General features: G+C 47.0%; 1 protein-coding gene across 1 annotated transcript; it reads right to left on the bottom strand.

The window, feature by feature from the left end:
• Nucleotides 1-1,222: 1,222 nt before the first annotated feature.
• Nucleotides 1,223-16,435, bottom strand: perm1 (PPARGC1 and ESRR induced regulator, muscle 1). Its single transcript, XM_038774111.1, has 4 exons — nt 16,354-16,435; nt 11,832-13,139; nt 5,005-5,118; nt 1,223-1,400 (listed from the first exon to the last, which is right to left on the bottom strand). Exons 2-4 carry the CDS (start codon nt 13,129-13,131, stop codon nt 1,303-1,305), a joined length of 1,512 nt encoding a protein of 503 aa, XP_038630039.1. The 5' UTR covers nt 13,132-13,139; nt 16,354-16,435; the 3' UTR covers nt 1,223-1,302.
• Between the last annotated feature and the right edge of the window lie 6,924 nt (nt 16,436-23,359).

Below are 23,359 nucleotides of genomic sequence, written 5' to 3'. Positions count from 1 at the left end.
CTGCAGGTGCCAATCACGCCCAAAACGGGAGTCCTTTTCTCCCCCCGTTAAATCGCGCCCTTCATCTTTCGATTAGGCCTCTGGACTCAACATCGAGTTCAAACTTTCCCCTCCACCTTGACCCCATTTTTTTCTTTTTCAATTTTTCTTGGTTTGCCCCAAAACAATCCCACCCCTCCCCCACAAGATGTGGAGATTCCGGCGTTGGACTGTCACCCGATGAAGGAGCTGCGCTGCGAAAGCCAGTGACTCCAAACAAACCTGTTGGGCTTTAACCTGGTGTTGTAAAACCTCTTATTGTGCCTCCCCATCAAGGCCCTCTATCCTTTGTTTTTCCGTTTTGCTTCCACTGAGCACTGAATTTACATCTCTATTGACACATTCTGTTATGGAACATAGAATATACAGTGCAGAAGGAGGCCATTCGGCCCATCGAGTTTGCACCGACCCACTTAAGCCCTCACTTCCATCCTACCCCCGTAACCCTATAACCCCTCCTAACCTTTTTTAGACACTAAGGGAAATTTAGCATTGCCAACAGCCAAGGGGCTGGTTTAGCTCACAAGGCTAAATCACTGACTTTTAAAGTAGACCGAGCAGGCCAGCAGCATGGTTCGATTCCTGTACCAGCCTCCCCGGACAGGTGCTGGAATGTGGCAACTAGGGGCTTTTCACAGTAACTTAATTGAAGCCTACTCGTGACAATAAGCGATTTTCATTTTTCAATCCACCTAACATGCACGTCTTTGGACTGTGGGAGGAAACCCACGCAGACACGGGGAGAACGTGCAGACTCCACACACACAGTGACCCAGCGGAGAATCGAACCTGGGACCCTGGCGCTGTGAAGCTATAGTGCCACCCACTTATGCTACCGTGCTGCCCCTACTTTACTTCAATGCCACTATTATCACTTCTTCAGTCCTTAAAGGCACCATTACGACCCCCTTTGCTTCATGTCCATGACACCTTTGTCAATCTTTCCTTGGCTCCGAACTGTCCCTGACCTCCCATTCTGCCCCAACCTCCTCTCCAACCATATAATTCATCACATTTCCATTCCTCTTCCGCTCTGCAGAAACTCGAAACGTTGACTGTGTTTCTTTCTCCACAGATGCTGCCAGACCTGCTGAGTTTATCCGGCATTTTCCGTTTTGCTTCATCGTCCCTTGTTTTACGTTGTCGCACAGTCAATGTGACAGCCAAAGACTTGAATTTTGTATTACTGTTTTGAAAGGGTTTAATTCTACAGCTACACAGATTGGATTCCTGAACATTCGTTCTTCTCGAGGATCTTATTCTTTAGGAGTCCTGGAGCGCCAAGTACTTTGAGTTTTTTCTTTTTGTGCGCGTTCGGAAGTATCTTACTGCGGAGATGGCACTGAGGTTCACCAGCAAGGCTGTAAAAACACAAACGCAGAAGGCATGTTTCTGGGAAAGATGAGCTGAGACAGAGTCTGCCGTTCAAGCGTTTACTCCCTCCCCCTCCCGCGATGAAATGCTGAAGGACAGCTCCCCGGGCTGCCAACTGCTGCATCAGCCACCCTCCCTCTCTTCATGTGCAGTGGAGCGGCTATTGAGTTTCAAAGGGGCGTCACCACTGAGCTTGATCCTGCCTCCATCTGCGGCCCACATGTTTCCCTGCATGAGTCATGGCTGTTGTCAGAATCATGCCTGAGGCAGGTTGCAAGCACTCCCACTACCCAGCCTCTGGTCAACAGCTGACTCAGTAAGCCTGACAGTTCGGGATGTGGATTCGACATCCAGTGCTGTGCACTTAGAACATAGAACATAGAACAGTGCAGCACAGAACAGGCCCTTCAGCCCTCAATGTTGTGCCGAGCCATGATCACCCTACTCAAACCCACGTATCCACCCTATACCCGTAACCCAACAACCCCCCCCCCCCTCCCCCTTACTTTTATTAGGACACTACGGGCAATTTAGCATGGCCAATCCACCTAACCCGCACATTTTTGGACTGTGGGAGGAAACTGGAGCACCCGGAGGAAACCCACGCACACAGGGGGAGGACGTGCAGACTCCACACAGACAGTGACCCAGCCGGGAATCGAACCTGGGACCCTGGAGCTGTGAAGCATTTATGCTAGCCACCATGCTACCCTGCTGCCCCAATGCCGGAAACAACAATCCTGGAGAAAGAGACCTTTTCCTCATTCTATCCATTACCAGATATGATTGATCCCAAAAATGAATGAGGGACCACCGACTCTCCATGGCAATAATGAGAGGGGAATTCTCAACAAAGTTGCTGTTTTCAAGAATATTTGGTTGTAGATTTCACAGAATTTACAGTGCAGAAGGAGGCCATTCAGCCCATTGAGTCTGCACCGGCCCTTGGAAAGAGCACCCCACCCAAGCCCTCACCCTCACCCCCATCCTTCCCGTAACCCAGTAACCCCACTCAACCCTTTTGGACACTGAGGGCAATTTAGTGTGGCCAATCCACCTAACATGCGCATCTTTGGACTGTGGGAAGAAACCGGAGCACACGGAGGAAACCCATGCAGATACTGGGAGAACGTGCAGACTCCGCACAGAGAGTGACCCAAGCCGGGAATCGAACCTGGGACCCCGGAGCTGTGAAGCAACTGTGCTAACCGCTATGCTGCCATGCTGCCCTAGATTGTAGATTAATGGAGATTTGTAAATTAATAAAAAATACATTTAGAGTACCTAATTCTTTTTATCCAATTAAGGGGCAATTTAGCATGGCCAATCCACCTAACATGTCCATCTTTGGGTTGTGGGGGTGAAACCTACGCAGACACCAGGAGAATGTGCAAACTCCACAAGGACAGTAACCCATGGCCTGGATTCGAACCCGGAGCCTCATTGCAGCAGTCCCAGTGCTAACCACTGCGCCAGCATGCTGCCCGTTGACTTGTGAATTTTGACTGCTTTAATAGAAACCTTTTTCTCCAAATACAGGAGAACACCTACACACTTATATATAAGGCACCTGAACCTTCCATTAGATTGGAGCTATTTCTGGGTATCCATCGACCGGAATTTATTAAGCAGTTTATAAGCATTTCCTGTTAACACCATACTTTTAAAAAACATTTTGAGTACCCAATTGTTTTATTTTTTTTCCAATTAAGGGGCAATTTAGCATGGCCAATCCACCTAATCTGCACATCTTTGGGTTGTGGGGGTGAAACCCACGCAGGCACGGGGAGAATGTGCAAACTCCACACGGACAGTGACCCAGAGCCAGGATTCAAACGCGGGTCTTCAGCCGTAGTTCTAGTGCTAACCACTGCGCCACATGCCGCCCCCCTGTTAGCACCGTACTTAATTCCTATTATTCTTTTCCCATCAGACTAATGCTGCTAAACTCCAATTTTCTTATTAAATAAACCGAGCTGTGAATCAAGGCCTTACGACTCAAAGCTTCCTCAAACTAGGTGGCACCGACCCTTGATTGCTTTTGCCCATTTGTCCACAGGATGTGGGCGAGGCCGGCATTTATTCCGCCATCTCTAACTGCCCGTGAGAATTAAGATGTTGGAGAGCTGCCTTCTTGTACATGATTGAATGGTTTGCCGAGACTCCCAAGGGGGCAGTTAAGGGCTAGCCGCATTGCTGTGGGTCTGGAGGGACATTTAGGCCCAGATATCTTTTTCTTTCCATGAAGGGTAGGTTTTACAAAAATAATCTCCTCCTTCGAGCCATCCTGGCCACTGTTGCCCCCCCCCCCCTCCCCGCCCCCCAGGGACTCAGGAGTTAAACTCCTCCCTTTCCCGGATTTTAGTTTCTAAATTCTGCCCCCAATAATCAAGCCAGCAATCAACCTGTTTGGCTGCGTTATTATGTGGCGAGATTGGTTCACCTGGGCCTGTACTCACTAGAGTTCCGAAGATGAGGGGAGATCTGATTGAAACGTGTAAAATTCTAACAGGGGCTAGACTGACTAGGGGCAGGGAGGGTGTTTTCCCTGGCCGGGGAATCGAGAACCAGGGACACAGTCTCAGGATAGTGGACCATTTGGGTCTGAGATGAGGAAAAAACGTCTTCGCTCAAAGAGTGGCGAGTCTGTGGAATTCGCTACTACAGGAGGCTGTGGAGGCCCAGTCACTGAATGTGGTCAAGAAAGAGATAGATTTTTTTTTTTAGATTTTGATGGGAAATGAGGAGAAAACGGGAATATGACATTGAGATAGAAGATCAGCCGTGATCTTATTGAATGGCGGAGTAGGCTCGAGGGGCTGAATGGCCTACTCCTGCTCCTAGTTGCTATGCTACAAACACATCTTCCTCGGCCATCTGGTCTGGGGGTGGAATTCATAGATCTTCATAGAATTTACAGTGCAGAAGGAGGCCATTCGGCCCATCGAGTCTGCACTGGCTCCTGGAAAGAGCACCCTACCCAAGGTTAACACCTCCACCCTATCCCCATAACCCCATAACCCAGTAACCCCACCCAACACTAAGGGAAATTTTGGACACTAAGGGCAATTTATCATGTCCAATCCACCTAACTTACACATCTTTGGACTGTGGGAGGAAACCGGAGCACCCGGAGGAAACCCACGCACACACGGGGAGGATGTGCAGACTCCGCACAGACAGTGACCCAGCAGGGAACCGAGCCTGGGACCCTGGAGCTGTGAAGCGATTGTGCTATCCACAATGCTACCGTGCTGCCCTAAATATTCGAACCAACAGGTCCTGGTTCAGGGGCTGGGTCACTACTCACTGCACCACAGGACCACCCGCCCAACACCATGGGGGCAGTGGCAATTAGATTTTGAGTCAGTAAAAGCTAAACACAATGGCCAGCTTGCCACGAGGCAGGCCTTAACCCCCGTTAGGGAAGAGCAATGGAGATGCAAAGATTTTGTTAATTACTGAGCCTGTTATATGGTGGAATATTCTCCCCCATCTAAGGGAACCAGTCCCTCCTCCTACTTGCCATGAATGGCCTTGGGGATAGGCCCTGATTTTCCAGACATGTACTTGCGCCACTTTAATACTCACCAGCTTTCCACATATCCGATTGGGAAGTTGCAGATTTCATAGCCCAGGATGCACAAGCAAAGCAGAATAAACATAAATCTTTTGGAGTGCAGGAAAGGCAGGAATGTCCAATCCCTAGGTGTAAAAATAAATTTTAACATTGAATAACCAAATTTAAAATGAATCTTCGCGCAGTGACCAAACATTAGTGGAGACAGAGATCTTTAAATCATTGACAAAGCATTCTAATTGGGTAGGACAGCTATAGGATGGATGGGCTGAATGTATTTCCACACCCTTATTTGGCTTGTGAAATTACTATACTTACAGATGTTGGATTTGAAACCAGTGTGAGATCAGAACTTGGTGGTCTTACAGTAGAATTCTTACAGGTTCAAACTCCCACAGAAATTCTGACAGACAGGAGAATGGATGGCCACATCTTAGGGGAGACGGTGGTGGAGTGCTAATGTCATTAGGCCAGTAATCCTGAGGCCCAGACACATGCACCTCCCCCCCGCTCCCCCCCCCCCCCCCCCCCCCCCCCCACTCCCCGCAACATGGCATTTGGTGGCATTTAAGCTCAATTAATAAATCTGGAATATGAAGCTAGTCCACTCTCCGTAATGGTATGTATGAAGCTTCCAAGGGTTGTCGCAAATAAAAAAACCTGGTTTACTTAATGTCGCTTTGGGGAAGGAAATCTCCCGTCCTTACCTGGTCTGGCCTATACATGACTCCAGACCCACAGCGATGTGGTTGAATCTTCACCGCCCCTCTGAAATGATCCAGCAAGCCACTCAGTTCAAGGGCCATTAAGGCTAAGCAAATGCTACCCTTAAATTGAGTGGCCTGCCACACCATTTCAGAGGGCATTTAAGATTCATCTGCATTGCTGTGAATCGGGAGTCACATCGGCCAGACAAGGATGACAGATCTCCATCCTTAAAGGGCATTCGTTTTTACTACAATAGTTTCATGATCACCATTACTGAGACTAACTTTATAATGCCAGATTTATTGATTAAATTTAAGTTCCACCAGCTGCCGCAGTGGGATTTGAACCCTTGTCCCCAGAATATTAGCCTGGGCCTCTTGATAACCAGCCCAGTGGCTATGCCACTACACAACCGTCTCCCCCAAGGCCTGAGACTACCTCAGCTGGGATGGAGATTGAACTCTAGCTAACTGAGCTAACCAGACCCCCTTAAAGAAATAATAATGTCATAACAAGGTCTGTCTGTTCAGATCCCCATATCTGTAAGAACCCAGAGCAATGTGAAGGGTGTTTCTCCTCTTCCCATAGCCAACGCTCACCTCCCACCCGCGGTTAAAAGTGACTGACTGTCCACCAATCTCATCTCTGATTTTTGGGATCTTGCGATGCCCCATCTTCCCGAAATGTAGCAGCAACTACAATTTAAAAACAGTTAATTGGTTGTGAAGATCTTATGGAGGAACTGAGGATCTGAAAGGTGCTGTATAAATGTACCAACAACAACTTATATTTGTCTGGCACCTTTAATGTGGTCAAATGCTCCACGGTGCTGCACAGAATTGCCAAAATCTGACTTTGAGTTACACAAGGAGACATCAAGACAGGTTATGAAAATCTAGCCCTGAGGTAGGTTTAAAGGAGGAACATAAAGAAAGGGAGATCGGCATAGAGATGGAAAGGGTTAATGAGCAGAATTCCGTAGCTGAGGGCCTAGGCCGCACAAAGCTGCACAATGCAGTGGAGAACAGTCCATCGCCTGAATTCATCTGCAATGTTCCTTTGCAGGGAAGGTCTGGAAAGAGGCACAGTGGTATTGGCCGAGGTTCATCCCGAGCAGCTCCGTGACACAGGGCTCTGTGCTACTGCGGGCTGTTCTCAGGGACGCACACCGAGACAAACATCAGCTGCTGCTGGAGGACCATCCACTTGGTGAAAGACGCTCGTTGGTCCCCGAAACCTGCTGGTCTTCAAGGGCAAAGACCTGTCAATGACTGACCAGCACATTCCAAAGCCTAGGACTATATGTTGAGGGATTAATGATTGAGGAGGCCTCCGCAAAGGTGAAGTGGGGGAAAGTTGTCTCTGGCCCTCCCAACATAGTACAACAAGGAGCCTACTGTATTGAAAGAAGCTAGTCTGTACTGCACTTCATGAATTGCCAGGATCGAACCTGGGACTTCGGCGCCAATGCAGAATGGCTATTGGATTTTAAGTCACATATTTAAAAAATCACTGCAAAAGTGGTTAAAGTATGTGAAGTGCCAGGCGGCATGTGGCACAGTGGTTAGCACTGCTGCCTACGGTGCAGGGGACCCGGGTTCGAATCCCGGCCCTGGGTCACTGTCCGTGTGGAGTTTGCACATTCTCCCCATGTGGATTGGCCAGGCTAAATTGCCCCTTAATTGGGAAAAAAAAAGATTTGGATACTCTAAATTTAGTTAAAAAAAGAATCAGATGTGTTAATTCATTTGCTAACATTGGGGAGGGTGAGACGCTGTCAGTACCTGAACTTTGAACTCTCAGGTGATTATATCCAGTTTAGAGATAGACTCACCCTAATCCTAATTGATCCCAAAAAGATGTGCAGGATAGGTGGACTGGCCACACTAAATTGCCCCTTAATTGTAAAAAAAAGTAATTGGGTATCCTAAATTTATTTTTTTAAAGTATGTGAAGTTCTTGGAGATGATAAATACATCGAAAAGCTGCTTTGGTCCATTTTCACACTCTGGGGTTTTGACTCCTGCGCAATTGTGTGGAACAGGTAGTAGGAACTGAACTCTTCAGACCCACGTTGCTCCCAGTTCCATTAGAAAGATTTAAAAATGGACAGTCCCAACTCACTATCGCTTGATTTACACTATTCGTACAAAGTCAGGAGCTACCCCTTTCAGTTTCATTTTATCAAACAGGCTGCCTTTGGATGTAATTCCCAAACAGTGAAAATCTTTTTTAATGCTGGCCTCACCTGCAAAATGGACAGCCGGAAGAAAAAAAACAAATGAGTTGATTAACATATTTCTCAGAGTTAGTTATTGTTAAGGGAGAAACAAAGTATATAAGAGAGTGCTCATTGTTTGGCAAGTGGACGCTGATTGCCATGGAGAATGAACCATTAAACTTGGGGACAGCCATTCCCCGGTTCATTCCCCAGAGCAATGCCGTGATCAATTTAGAAACAACCTGCTTGGTTTGAATTCAAACAAAAGCTTGGCAGTTAATTGTTCCCTGGTGTGTTCTCCATGGCAACACCTCTACCAATCAGAGTTGAGTTGCCAACCAACCAGCATTCTCTTCTCGTGCAATATATATCATTGCTCCCTTGTGACGGAAGGATACTGGCAAGTACCTTTATCAAGCAGGTCAAAATAGGTTCCGGCTTTTGTGACGCCACATGGCCTGTATCACTTTAAATTCATGTCATTTGGAATGAAGAATGCACCAGGAATATTCCAAAGACTAACCAACAAGGTCATTTCTGGACTAAACAATTGCGCAGTGTACACTGACGATTTGCTGAAGTTCAGTCAAATGTGGAAGGATCATTTGGAACATTTTAAATAATTATTCCATCACTACAGGAAGTTGGATTGGTGGTAAATTTTGCTAAACGTGGATTTGCGAAAACGCAAGTCACCTTCTTAGGCTGCACAATTAAACATGATCAAATAAGGGCAGCATGGCGGCACAGTGGTTAGCACTGCTGCCCCACAATGCCAAAGACCCGGGTTCCATCCCGGCCCCGGGTCACGGTCCGTGTGGAGTTTGCACATTCTCCCCGAGTCTGCGTGGGTCTCACCCCCACAACCCAAGGATGTGCAGGATAGGTGGATAGGCCACGCTAAATTGCCCCTTAGTTGGGAAAAAAAAATGCATTGGGTACTTTAAGTTTTTTTTAAAAACGTGATCAGATGGCCGCATGGAATGTGAAAACGAAGGCTATTGGAGAGTTTCCAATGCCATCAACGAGGGGAGAAGTTCTGAAGCCTCCCAGCATGAGTGGCTCCGACTGAAAATGCGTGCCAACTTTCAGCAGTGTGGTTGCTCCAATGACTGAAGTTCTGAAAAAGCATAAGAAATTTTGGTGGACGCCATAATGTCAGGAGGCATTCAATAAACGAAGATGGTGTTAACCACTACACTGGTGTTGATGACACCTCATTTTGCCAAACCATTTAAGGTGGTCATTGATGCAAGTGATGTGGGAATCGGTGCTGGACGGGTACAGGAAGAAAGACAAAAGAATCAAAAGACATGTGTGTTATTTTTCTCGGAAATGAAATATTCATCAAAATAAATATTTGGCCATCGAGAAGGAGACATTGAGCTTGGTATTGGCGTTACAACACTTTGACATTTATGACAATATTAATTCATCCGAGACAATGATATATGTAGACCATAATCCTTTAACGTTTTTGGACAGGTTTAAACATCAAAATGCAAGACTGTTCAAATGGAGTTTATTGTAACAACCATTTAAATTAATCCCAGATCTGAAGGGGTTGGATTACGAGGAGAGGTTGAGTAGCCTGGGATTGTAGATCAGCCATGATCTCATTGAATGGCGGAGCAGGCACGAGGGGCCATATGGCCTACTCCTGCTCCTAGTTCTTATGTTCTTAAATTTAAAATTCCCCATGTGGCAGGAAGAGAAAATGTGATTGCCGATGCTGTATCATGGCTAAATTTGGAGAAGTCTGGAATGCTTGAAAGTTGAAAGGAAAGACTGAAATGGACGATACTCATGTTTACGTTTGCATATTTAAAATGTAAAATGATATGTATCTTAAAGAGTATAAGTTGCGTTTAATAATGAGAAACGTTTAGAGTTAAAAGGCTTTGGAAAAATGAAGCCATCTGTTTGTATTGCTGGTTCATTTATTTTAAGGGGTGAGGTGTGACGAATGCAAGATTTTAGATATATTGGATGAGAAACATTTGGCACTTTAAGAGTTAAAAGCCTGGGTTAGAGTGTGTTTGATTGCAGTGGTCATGTTTTTAAAAGAATATTGTTTTGCAAGACCAGAAAGCTTTTAGGAGCCAAGGATGAAATTTACCTTCGTAAAAGCCTGGGCTAATGCTCTGTTGTCTGACTAGGGGGAGTCCCTGGGGAATTAGTGTGTTTTTAGTATAAGGAGTTACTTTATTTTCAGCTTAGGGAGATAATGTCATTACTGGATGGAGCTAAGGTATTCAGACATTTTGAGAAAGCTTTTGAGTTGCGTTTTTTGATCTAGCTACCCTTCAGACCACAAGTAAAAGTATTTTATTCTCACAGTGGATGGTTAAGAAAAAGATAAATAGTATTTAAAGCCATGCAGATTTGCCTGAGGACAAGGAAGATGAAACAAACCAGTTGAAACAACTTTTTGAAGACATACAGTTTGAGTCTGTAACAGGGGCTCTAACAGGAGCCAAACCTGTTCTGTGCCATTGGATTGAGAGCTGAATGTTTTCCCCTTTATTGTTGTTTATAAAAAAAATATAGATTATCCAATTATTTATTCCAATTAAGGGGCAATTTAGCGTGGCCAATCCACCTGCCCTGCACACCTTTGGGCTATGGGGCTGAGACCCACGCAGACAGAGGGAGAATGTGCAAACTCCACATGGACAGTGACCCGGAGCCGGGATCGAATCTGGGTCCTTGGCGCAGTGAGGCAGCAGTGCTAACCCACTGTGCCACCGTGCCGTCCGTCCTTTATTGTTGTTAAATTGGGAATAGAGATAGCAATTAAGAGTATTGTATTTACTGTATTGAGTAGTATATTTTAAGGGGTAATGTGTAAGCTATTTTCAGGTGTAATGTTAAATGGTTTAATATTGTGTTAATAATAAAATCCCTATTTTTTCATGCACTCACTCCCGGAGTGAAGCATTATTTCTGTACATCTTACAAAATAAACTAAAATATTGGGATTTTGGTCCAGTATCCTAGCCACTGTTGGGGTCTGGTCTGGGATTGTAATACCCTTTACCTTTGGTATTCCTGTGAATCTGTCCTGATGAGTACCAGACAAAAAACTTTGACAGCATGTCTATTTATCCAGCAAAACTCAAACTTCCTACTATTTTGCATCGCTTAACACTAGTTAATAAACTTGTTGAGTAAGTTCTGGTTGAAGTGAATTACATGAGTCAGCATTAATGATTCAAGAGGCAATGAGACACAATTCTGAAAAGTTAAAGGATTGAGAACTAAGGCAGAAAGAGAGATAAAGTAACTTTGCATTGACCATTAGGGTGTGTGCAGATGAGTTGTGCCTGGCATTGCTGTTGCTAAACGTTCTTATGCTTTGTTGAATCACGCTGCAATTCTCATTATAACTGTTAGCGGAGACATACAAGCAGCAGACAACTTTAACATGTGTAGTATTTTCTTCAAATCTAGCCACTTGCCAGACAGTTATACTGTTTCATAGAATTTACAGCGCAGAAGGAGGCCATTCGGCCCATCGAGTCTACACTGGCTCTGGGAAAGAGCACCCTACCCAAGCCCACAAATCCACCCTATCCCAATTACCCAGTAACCCCACGCAACACTAAGGGCAATTTTGGACACTGTGGACAATTTAGCATGGCCAATCCGCCTAACCTGCACATCTTTGGACTGTCGGAGGAAACCGGAGCACCCGGAGGAAACCCACGCACACACGGGGAGAACGTGCAGACTGCGCACAGACAGTTAACCAAGCCGGAATCAAACCTGGGACCCTGGAGCTGTGAAGCAATTGTGTTAACCACAATGCTACCGTGCTGCCCAATACTTGTTTGCTTCACCGGACAAATTAACTTCTCAATAATGACCTGCACACCAACACTGATTAGTATTCACTCAAGAAGCTACCTCTCTGTATGTTGCTTTCCATCATAGTCTGACTTCCGTCACTTTCTGAATATTTCACTAATGCATTATTTAGCGATCCAAGGTCAGAGCTGCCAGCAACCTTTGTGTTTTCAGATGTGTTCAAATTCCTGGCAGGCACCATTGCTGTTTGCCCTTGCTTTGTCGGATGTAAGTATTTACGTACCAAGGACTGAATAATAGTCAATAAATTAATTTTCCTGGGATCACAACTCCCCCGCTTTGCACGCTTGAACACAGAAGGCACACGCAAGAAAAATAAATCATCTCCAGCTTCTTCCTCTCCGAAATCCTCATAAAAATATTCATAACTTTCAGCGACGGTCAAGGAGTAATCTTCCTCGTGTTTGCCTTCAGCTGCAGGCATTAAGTTCAGATGCGTTGAATGTTCTGTGCTTCCTGGAAACGGGCTGTCCTTTGATATGGTGACAGAAGTCTGCGTATTCGTAGCCTCCTCAAATGTGCTTTGACTTTGGCCACCGCTGCGATCAGCAGCTTGTCTGACCTGCCCGGGCTGGCCTTGAACACGTGTGCCTCCCCACAATCCTGGGAGGGCCTTGGGTTCCTTCCTACACAATTGAGTGTCTTGTGTGTATCCAAACCCAGCATTCAAATGGTCACCCTTGGCCATGTCCATACAGTTTTTATAATAGTCACTGTCGAGTAGGTTTTCTGCATAGCTCTCCAATGTGGGTGGAGAGCAGGCATTCTCATCCTGAATCTGCTTTATTGTGGTGCGATCGACGGAATTAGCTTGATGTGTAGCGTGCACGGATTCGGGAGCAGAAATGAGGAGACACTGCTGGCTCATGGAAGAATGGAGTTCCTTGCTGGGGATTAAGAAGCATTGCTGTCTCCTGGACGTATTCCCGCTTGGCATCATATGGCCTGTAGCCATGAGAAACTGATTTACAAATTCTACTTCCAAGTCTTCTTCACTGGCAGACAAGACCTCCTCGGAGGTCTGGAGAGCACAGTTATCCTCTTGAGGAAAGGGCCCATCCAAAGCGGGGTTGGCTCTGCTCTGAAACATTGCCTCCTCCAGCGCCTTGTCTATTTTCTTTGCAGGAGGTGTGTTTTCAAGGGACTGGCGTTTGCTGATATTGAGCCGCTTGCTCTTTTTGTGGCGAGAGGGTAGGATCTTGTCAGGGTCATCACTGAGATCAGAATCTTCAGAGGTTACCAGAGAAGGCTTAAGGATGCATCTGCACTCTTCGGGTACACTATCGAACAAGGGCCAATCCCTCTCACGCTGGTGGAAGCTGTAACCAAAATCATCCATATCTGAAACTACAGAAGGTTGGCAATTTAGCGAAGGAAACAGGGGTCAGATGCAAGGTTAAAGAGCTGGAACTAGTTTTGATTCTACGCGGGCACAAATAACTAAGGGTGCATTTACACGGCAGGTTTAGGATCAGTAAAAGAGGGTGGCTAAGATACTCAATTGTGGAGCTTCTGTTCTTTGTGCAGACGCAGGTGACAAAGGTGCAATGCGGCGGCTACGCGCCCAAGTCTACGCACCTGTGTCACATTGGTCAAGGCACATGGCGGACACCAAGATGTTAGACCCATTGGTTGGGATCTCGCCAGCGAGATCTCGTTTTCCAGTTTTCCCCATCCATTGCCGGTGATGTCATATAGCTCCTGCCCAGGAAGGGAGCCGCTGGGTCCCCTGCCAGCGTGACGGTACCAGAAATGCCCGCAGCATAGTATTTCTCTTATTTGGTGGGGAATGCCAGTTGTACAGCCGGGGAGCTGCACACCGGTTTTCCTGCCAGCACTTAGAGGAAAAATAGGGAAAAGTTTGCCCATTGTCAATTCAAATGGGGGGTATCCGAACACCAAATCCCTTTACCAAATTGGGTGCAGATTGAGAGCATGATGTTAGTTTTGTTAAAGCAAACCAGCCAACCATTCTGAAAGGGATTGGTGTAAGCCGTCACTTACCCTTGGATCATAGAATCCCTACAGTACAGAAGGAGACCATTCAGCCCATTGGCTGGTTTAGCACACTGGGCTAAATCGCTGGCTTTGAAAGAAGACTAAGGCAGGCCATCAGCACGGTTCAATTCCCGTACCGGCCTCCCCGGACAGGCGCCGGAATGTGGCGACTAGGGGCTTTTCACAGTAACTTCATTGAAGCCTACTCGTGACAATAAACGATTTTCATTTCATTTCATTTTCATTGATTCTGCACTGACCCTCTGAAAGAGCACCCTGAATAGGTTCAGTCCCCAACAAAACCATAACCCCACCAACCTTAGGACACGAAATGGCAATTTATCATGGTCAGTCTACCTAACCTGCACATCTTTGAACAGTGGGAGGAAACCGGAGCACCCGGAGGAAACCAACGCAGACACAGGGAGAAAGTGCAAACTCCACACGGACAGTCACCCGAGGCTGGAATTGAACCCGGTTCCCTGGTGTTCCGAGGCAGCAGTGCTAACCACTGTGCCACCGTATCGCCTGCCACATTATAATGTGAGCTGGTGGCCAACCCTCCTGAAATGCCAGCATGCTTCTGACTGTCTCACCCCACATCTCCATTTGTCTGCTGACCTTGGACCTCCCTCCCTTCCTCAGCGACTGGCGGGCAGGAATGCACTGTGAGGACAAGCTAAAGCAGCCCAAGGCTCCGGGAACCTGTTGTGAAATGTCACCATGAGGGGGCGTGGCATGGTGGGTAGTGGTTAGCACTGCTGTCTCACAACACCGAGGAGCCTGGTTCAATCCCATCCCCGGGCCACTGTCCGTATGGAGTTTGCACATTCTCCTCCTGTCTGCTTGGGTTTCACCCCCATAACCCAAAAGATGTGCAGGGTGGATGGATTGGACACGCTAAATTGCCCCTTAATTGGAAAGAAAAGAATTGGGTACTCTAAAAAAAAATTTTTAAGTGCAATGTCACCGTTACTGTTTTCTATCTTGTTGTGGACTAAAACATTCAACATGTTTGTGATTTACTGAAATAAACGCTAAGATGACTTAATAGGGAAAGGCATCTGATTGTGCACTTCAAGGAACCTTGCTCTCTACAAATATATATGACCAAATTGCACACACAAAGCCAGAAATTGCCCAAGTGCCCTGCTATCAAACAGGCCTGCTCCCAGTTCCTCATAGGAACTTTGACCCTGACATTCATATCGGTGCACTCTAGGTAATAAACTCTCTGAGATACTTGGCAGCCAAGGTGGACCTCACATCCTCCTGGATTTGAAACTCAGAGTCTGCAAATAATTAATACCATTTCCAGTTCCAAGTCTAGCAAAACTATGCCCTGGGTGACCCTGGAAATGTACCTGTAGGATATTACAGAGCATGGACAGTGGGAATGTGGACTATCTGGGCCTTACAGTGCGCAGAACATATATCAGGTTTGTGCCTAGGCCCAACCATCTTTAGCTGCTTCATCAATGATCTTCCTTCTATCATAAGGTCAGACGTGGGGATTATCGCTGATGACTGCACAATGTTCAGCACCATTTGCGAATCTTCAGATACTGAAGCAGTCCATGTCCAAATGACGTGGACTATATTTAGGCGTGGGCTGACAAGTACAAGTAACATACACATTATACAAGTGCCAGGAAATTACCATCTTCAACAAGAGGGAATCTAACCATCGCCCTTTGACATTCAACGGCATTACCAGAGGTGAATCCCCCCCCTCCACCACCGTCAGCATTCTGGTGGCTTACCATTGACCAGAAACTGACTAACCATCTCCATACTGTGGCTACAAGAGCAGGTCAGAGGCGAGGGATCTTTTGGTGAACAACTCACCTCCTCACTCCCCAAAGTCTGTCCACCATCTACAAATCACAAGTGTGATCGAGTACTCTCCACTTGGCTGGATGAATGCAGCTCCAACAACACTCAAGAAGCTCAACACCATCTAGGACAAAGCAGCACACTTGATTGACACCCCATCCACAAACATTCACTTCCCCCACCACCGACGCACAGTGGCAGCTGTGCGCACCATCTACAAGATACACCGCAGGTATTCACCAAGGCTCCTTAGGCAACACCTTCCAAACTCATGGCTGCTACCATTTACGACAAGTTCAACAGACACATGTGAACACCACTATCTGGAAGTTCCCCCCCAAGACACTCACCTTCCTGACTTGGAAATATATCTCCGTTCCTTCACTGTCGCTGGGTTAAAATCCTGGAACTCCCTCCCTATCAGCGCTATGGGTGCACCTGCATCTAATGGACTGCAATGGTCCAAGAAGAGAGCTCATCGCCACCTTCTCAAGGGAAATTAGGGGTGGGCAATAAATCCTGGCCTAGCCAGTGAAGTCCACGTCCCGTATGTGAATAATCTGGGGATACTTGACATCTACACCTCATACCTACATCAGGCTGAGTTACCCACTTCTGAAATATCTCAACAAATAGATATGGGCAATTGCTCCTTTTCATGTTACTGTTGGATCATCAAAATAACATTAACATCGTATCTATAAATTTGAATAGAAAAACTACTCACCTTGTGTTCTGCTGCAAGCTCACGATGACAGGGACAGTGAACTGAGCTCCCACAGTTACGTGTGCACCTACCAGAGTTTGACCTTTACTGGGACACACTGTCCTTTCGGAATAGTTCGACCAGATGAATAAAAATAGACCTGACTGTCATCACATGGACGGCTCTTGGCTTTCCTTCCTCCAGTAAGATAGCCAGCAGTGTTATAACATTACAGTCCACTAATAGAAATCACACAGGAGGCCAGTCGTCAATGTGGTTAGTCTAGATGAATCCAGGGATATTCGAGCTGGGTTTCTGGGATTTAAGAGGCCTGAGGGGTCTTCTGGAGGGCAAGGTGGGTGGGTCCTTCAGGTTATTGATTCATAGAGTCAGAGGGCCCTCCAGCACAGAAGGCGGCCATTCAGCCTATCTTACCTGGACTGGTTCTTTGAGACAGAAGTTTTAGCCCCATGTCCATGATTTTTACCCGTAACCTGATAAATCTCTTCTCCAACTCCCTTTCCCAATTATTTATGGAATCAGCGTCCACCACCTTTCCAGGCCAGTGTTCCTGATCCCGATAACTCTCCAAGGGAGATATTCCCCTCCAGGCCTTTTGCCAATGATTTTAAAACTCCGCCCTCCGATTATCGACCCACTCGCCAGAAGGAATGATTTCTCTCCACCCATTCCATCAAAACCCCGATCGTCTTGACAACCTCCATTCGGTCACCCACGGACGTTCTCTGTTCCGAGGACAATCAGTCCGAACTTTCCCAAGTTCTCCTCATAACTGATGTCCTTCGTCCCTGAAGACTAACCTCCTCAGCGCTCTTTCTAAAGCCTCAAAACCTTTCCTGTGATGCCTTGGGGGGGTCCACGATAATCCAAGAGGTCACTGCGCTCTTTCGCCATTTCTTGATTTGTACATTGTACCAAGGTCCTTCTAATCTCTACCGTTCATTGACAGACAGGCATCCCCGGTTGAAAACCTTTGCTTTTGTGAAGTTGAATGAGGGATAAATTCGGGCCCAAAAACCCAGAGATAAATCCCCTGCTCTTCTTCAAAGTAATGCCGTGGGATCTTTGCGTCCACATGAGCGGCCAAATGCGGCCTTTGTTTATTTCCCATCCATAAGACAGAACCTGTGACGGGGCGGCACTCTCTCAGTGGCAGGCTTGATTTTTGTGTTCAAATCCTGGAGTGGGTCTTGAACCCTGAATCATCTGACTCAAAAGGGAGAGCGTTATCAGCTGAGCCAGAGCAACACTTGGCAGCGTGTAAGACCCACGCGGCACCCTCACCTTTCAGTTCGATGGGGATGGGCCAAACGGCTTCCTTCTGTGTTCATAATCACTACATGGCACTATGGCTCCAGGGCTTTAGAAGGTTAAAATGCACCTCAACCTTGTTGTATAGTGAGGCGGCCTCTTCAATGATGAGGTAACCTTCCTTTGAAGAGCTGACACAGGTTATAACAGGAAATGGGCCAAACCATTAGTTTGAAATTAAAATCAATACCCAGAAATAAATTGATGGCATGTCATCATATGGCAGGATAAGTCATCATCCTGTTTCACAAGCATCAGCAATGGTAATTTGCATCTTTTGTTTTCTGTGTAAGTACAGTATTGAGAAATACAGAATAGATAGATCTCAGGGTTTGATTGCTTAGATTCACCGACCTCAGCTAGACCCTGCATCGGGGATGGGGTATGATGGAAAACTGGGTTCCCATTACAGGCCACTGAGACAACACTACTTGTTCTGTACCCCCCCCCCCCCCCCCCCCCCCCCCATGAGGAATGGACAGGTCTGGATAGGTCTGGACATCACATTTCAGGGAGGATTCTCCAGTAAATCTCCAGTAAATTCTTGTGCACCTTGTGATTGAAATATCTGTCAAGGGGGATGTGGTGATATGCATCACTGTAAATACACAAGGGGTTAATGTAGATACACTAGAACTAAATAAACACCAGAGGGAGCACCAGAGCCATCATGACACACAGCCATTCAACCAATAGGTCAGTAAGATAGGACACGACCAAGACACACCCAGAGGTGACACTACCACAAGGGGGCTACCCATATAAAAGGACAGGGCACACATGCTCTTTCTCTTTCCATAGGCGACACTCAGAGAGACGGGGCAGATCATGAAACATCACACCCACCGCATGGCTTAGAGCAGACTGGTTAGTTAGACTGAGTTACAATAGCAAGATCAGCAGGCGAGTTGAACTCAAGTTGGAGAATTGTTAACTGTTCAATAAATGTGTTAAACCGATCTCCAAGTCTGAACCTTCCTTTGTCAGAGCATATATAAAGGAAGCAGCTTTTTCTACATGAAGAAGCAGAACACAACAGGGGACGCCGTTAATTGAATGGAAGTTCCACCAGCTGCCACAGTGGGATTTGAACCCATGACTCCAGAGCATTAGGCTGGGCCTCTGGATTCGGAGCCCAGTGGCAGACCACGACTCCACTGCCTCCTGTTTGGATTTATCGGCCATTCAAAGTTGTCAAGGCGAGGATGGTCGAATCTTTCCCTCCGATCAGAGGCGGGTGAAGGAAGTCCGTTGGCTGGAGCAGCTTGACCAAAGGATGTTATTGGGTGTGGCTGACTGTATCACGGATTGTCAGCTGATTCATAGCTGGGCAACATTGCTTTTGAATAATATCAAACACATCAGCTGAGAGACGGGCACTGAGTTTTGTGTTTGTGATGCCAATTGTCACTGGGCCTGGTATGTGTGGCATTAACTCTCAGTTTCCATTGACCGTATGGCTGGCTTATTCAACGACTATTTTTTTCCATTGAAGTTACTGGCAGCACTAAACAATTCTGCCTTGTCGAAAATTACAAGGCCGGCCAGCGATGCTGTCAATTTCTAGACCCAGTTTCAGACAAAAGGGACCTGGCAAAACTGTCCACCACTGTGAGGCAGGAAGGCAGTTACACTTGTTGACCAGGGCGTCAGGAGATTGACTTGTAAATTTGGTGGTGGGTTACTACTGGAATGCAGGCACCCAGCAGCAGGCTGGGGTATCAATGCTCCACATCGGTCTTCAAATCCTCCCTATCTTCCTGGAGGAAGGTCAGGCGAAGGCCACTCCAACGAGGGGGTGTTGACCCCCCTCATCTGCACCACAGAGGTGGACTGGCTGCTCTCTGTCATTTTTAATTTAAATTTATTCAAAATGTGGCTGAGAGGGTGTCTCCACGTTAAACACCCTCAGAGTTACTTACCTTTTACTGAACTGAGTGTTCACCTGAAGCTGGAAGACCCCTGATTGGTCCTCAAGCTTGGGGAGCCTGCCCATGGATCTTAATTAAACAGGGAGCTGGTCAATGGCCATGGGCCAATTAAGAAGAGGCCAAGTCAAAATTCCAGGTCAGTGACTTCCTTCCCAGAGCCGGATTCAAGACCAAGAAATAGTCCCTGGTTCTCGCCACCAGAGCGGAAGTACAGCCCATCAAGCTGGTTAACGTCATGAGGGCAAATATCCCCACCACTGCCCTCATCCACCCAGCTGAGGGCAGCACAAGAACAAAACAAATGGCGCAATAAACTAAAACTATGCCTGAGTGTCCTTTGATGATTTTATTCACGCTACTGACAAAGTAAAGAGTGATCAGTGGGATCCCTGAGAGGGCCCGTGTCACGGTTGTGACATCTTACATTTAGGGAACTCAGATTGTGTTGTGGGGTCTTGGTGAAGGGGTGGGGGTAAACAATCAAAGAAAATGTTACCCAATGTCAGGTCCTGGGAATTGACATTGCTGTCGATGGCCCTTAACAAACTGCAAGGCTTGGAGACAGTGGATGGGCTTGGGGGGGGGGGGGGGGGGGGGGGGGAGGTGGGAGGTTATGTGTCCCATTCTGTTGCTATTCAAGATGCCACCGGGGGTTCGGGTTGCCAGTATGCTGGGAGGTTTGATCATGTGACTGACCCCCCCCCCCCTCCCCCCCACACTTCATCCCTACACTCCCTCCATTGGTCACCTGACATGTCCATCCTCACCACGCACCACCCACTCCCAATTGGAAAGCAAACAGACTCTTTACTATTGATGTTGCCAGTCCTCTTATCTCATCTCCAAGAATTCTATAACTTTAAAAAAAAGCAATTTAGAGTACCCAGTTATTTTTTTCCCCCCTATTAAGGGGCAATTTTAACATGGCCAATTCACCGACACTGCACATCTTTTTTTCCATTCACCTGAGGAAGGAGCTGCGCTCCGAAAGCTCGTGTTTGAAACAAACCTGTTGGACTTTAACCTGGTGTCGTAAGACTTCTTACTGTGCCCACCCCAGTCCAACGCCGGCATCTCCACATCATCTTTTTTTGGGTTGTGGGGGCGAAACCCACGCAGACACTGGGAGACGTGTGCTAACTCCACACAGGCTCGGGATCGATCCCGAGTCCTTGCGTCGTGACAAACATTCTACAACTAATAGATGAAAGTGTTCATGGTGAATTAGAAATGAAATCCCACACAATTCCTCGTGAATTCGCCTATTGCGATTCTCCTGGGTTTCTGCTTAAAGCAGTTTCTTCAAGGTTGACCTGCAATGCTTGGGGAAGGCCACGAACATCCTTTTTTAAAATTTAGTGTACCCAATTAATTTTTTCCAATTCAGGGGCAATTTAGCGTGGCCAATCCACCTAACCAGCACATCTTTGGGTTGTGGGGGTGAACCCCACACAAACACGGGAAGAATGTGCAAACTCCACACGGACTGTGACCCAGAGCCGGGATCAAACCACGACCATCCTGAAGGATTGACAACCCGAGCCTTTGATTCGCTTCCTGCAAAATTGACCTTTGGAGGAGAGCAGCAAATCACAAACATAGATCAGTCAAATCGTTGCAAAAAGAAAACCCAGAAGTGTAACCCAGACCCAACAGCTCAAAGCTCCCATACCATTCCGTGTTGGCAATTCCTTTCCCCATGAGCCACGGAGCTGGTCGGTTAATTGCTGCGGTTCAAGGAAGTGAGGAAAAGGAAGCTGTTATTCACCGATTGTGAAACAGCTCCTGGCCCTTCTCTTACCTTTCTGTGTTCTCACTTTGAGGAAAGGCTCTGATTAAAATCTGTGGAATGGTGTTTTTCAAATAATCATTTACGGTATGTGGGCGTTGCTGGCCAGGCCAGTATTTATTAGCCATCACTAGTTGTCCTTGGGAAGGTGATGGTGAGTTGCCTTCTTGAGCCGCTGCAGTCCTTATGGTGTAGGTACACCCACACTGCTGTTAGGGAGGGAGTTGCAGGATTTCGACTCCGTGACAGTGAACGAACAGTGATATTGGATTGGATTGGATTGGATTGGATTTGTTTATTGTCACGTGTACCGAGGTACAGTGAAAAGTATTTTTCTGCAAGCAGCTCAACAGATCATTCAGTACATGGGAAGAAAAGGGAATTGAACAGAATTCAAGAAAATACATGAGAATACATAATAGGGCAACACAAGATATACAATGTAACTACATAAGCATTGGCATCGGATGAAGCAGACAGGGTGTAGTGTTAATGAGGACAGTCCATAAAAGGGTCATTTAGGAGTCTGGTGACAGTGGGGAAGAAGCTGTTTTTGAGTCTGTTCGTCCGTGTTCTCAGACTTCTGAATCTCCTGCCCGATGGAAGAAGTTGGAAAAGTGAGTAAGCCGGGTGGGAGGGATCCTTGATTATGCTGCCTGCTTTCCCCCGGCAGCGGGAGGTGTAGATGGAATCAATGGATGGGAGGCAGGTTCGTGTGATGGACTGGGCGGTATTCACGACTCTCTGAAGTTCCTTGCGGTCCTGGGCCGAGCAGTTGCCATACCAGGCTGTGATGCAGCCCGAGAGGATGCTCTCTATAGTGCATCTGTAAAAGTTGGTAAGGATTAATGTGGACATGCCAAATTTCCTTAGTTTCCTGAGGAAGTAAAGGCGCTGTTGTGCTTTCTTGGTGATAGCGTCGACATGAGTGGACCAGGATAGATTTTTGGTGATGTGCACCCCTAGGAATTTGAAACTGCTCACCATCTCTACCTCGGCTCCGTTGATGCTGACAGGGGTGTGTACAGTACTATGCTTCCTGAAGTCGATGACCAGCTCTTTAGTTTTGCTGGCATTAAGGGAGAGATTGTTGTCGTTGCACCACTCCACTAAGTTCTCTATCTCCCTCCTGTATTCAGACTCGTCGTTGTTCGAGATCCGGCCCACTATGGTCGTATCGTCAGCAAACTTGTAGATGGAGTTGGAACCAAGTTTTGCCATGCAGTCGTGTGTGTACAGGGAGTAGAGTAGGGGGCTAAGTACGCAGCCTTGCGGGGCACCGGTGTTGAGGACTATTGTGGAGGAGGTGTTGGTGTTCATTCTTACTGACTGTGGTCTGTTGGTCAGAAAGTCAAGGATCCAGTTGCAGAGTGGAGAGCCAAGTCCTAGGTTATGGAGCTTTGATATGAGCTTGGCTGGGATTATGGTGTTGAAGGCGGAGCTGTAGTCAATAAATAAGAGTCTGATGTAGGAGTCCTTGTTTTCGAGATGCTCTAGGGATGAGTGTAGGGCCAGGGAAATGGCGTCTGATGTGGACCGGTTGCGACGGTATGCGAATTGAAGTGGGTCAAGGCGTTCCGGGAGTATGGAGGTGATGCGCTTCATGATCAGCCTCTCAAAGCACTTCATTACAACTGACGTCAGGGCCACCGGGCGGTAGTCATTGAGGCACGTTGCCTGGTTCTTCTTTGGTACCGGTATGATGGTGGTCTTCTTGAAGCAGGTGGGGACCTCGGAGTGGAGTAGGGATAGGTTAAAGATGTCTGTGAAAACCTCTGCCAGCTGGTCCGCGCAGGTTCTGAGTGTACGACCAGGGATCCCGTCCGGGCCCATCGCCTTCCGTGGGTTCACTTTCAGGAAGGCCGATCTGACTTCGGAAACTGTGATGGTGGGTATGGGTGAATTATGGGTTGCTGGGGCACTCGATAGCGGGTTGTTGGTTACCTGCTCAAACCGAGCACAGAATGCGTTAAGT

The sequence above is a fragment of the Scyliorhinus canicula genome, chromosome 16, assembly GCF_902713615.1.
Source record: "Scyliorhinus canicula chromosome 16, sScyCan1.1, whole genome shotgun sequence".
Classification (NCBI taxonomy): domain Eukaryota; kingdom Metazoa; phylum Chordata; class Chondrichthyes; order Carcharhiniformes; family Scyliorhinidae; genus Scyliorhinus; species Scyliorhinus canicula.
This window is presented reverse-complemented; position numbering and strand designations above follow the sequence as displayed.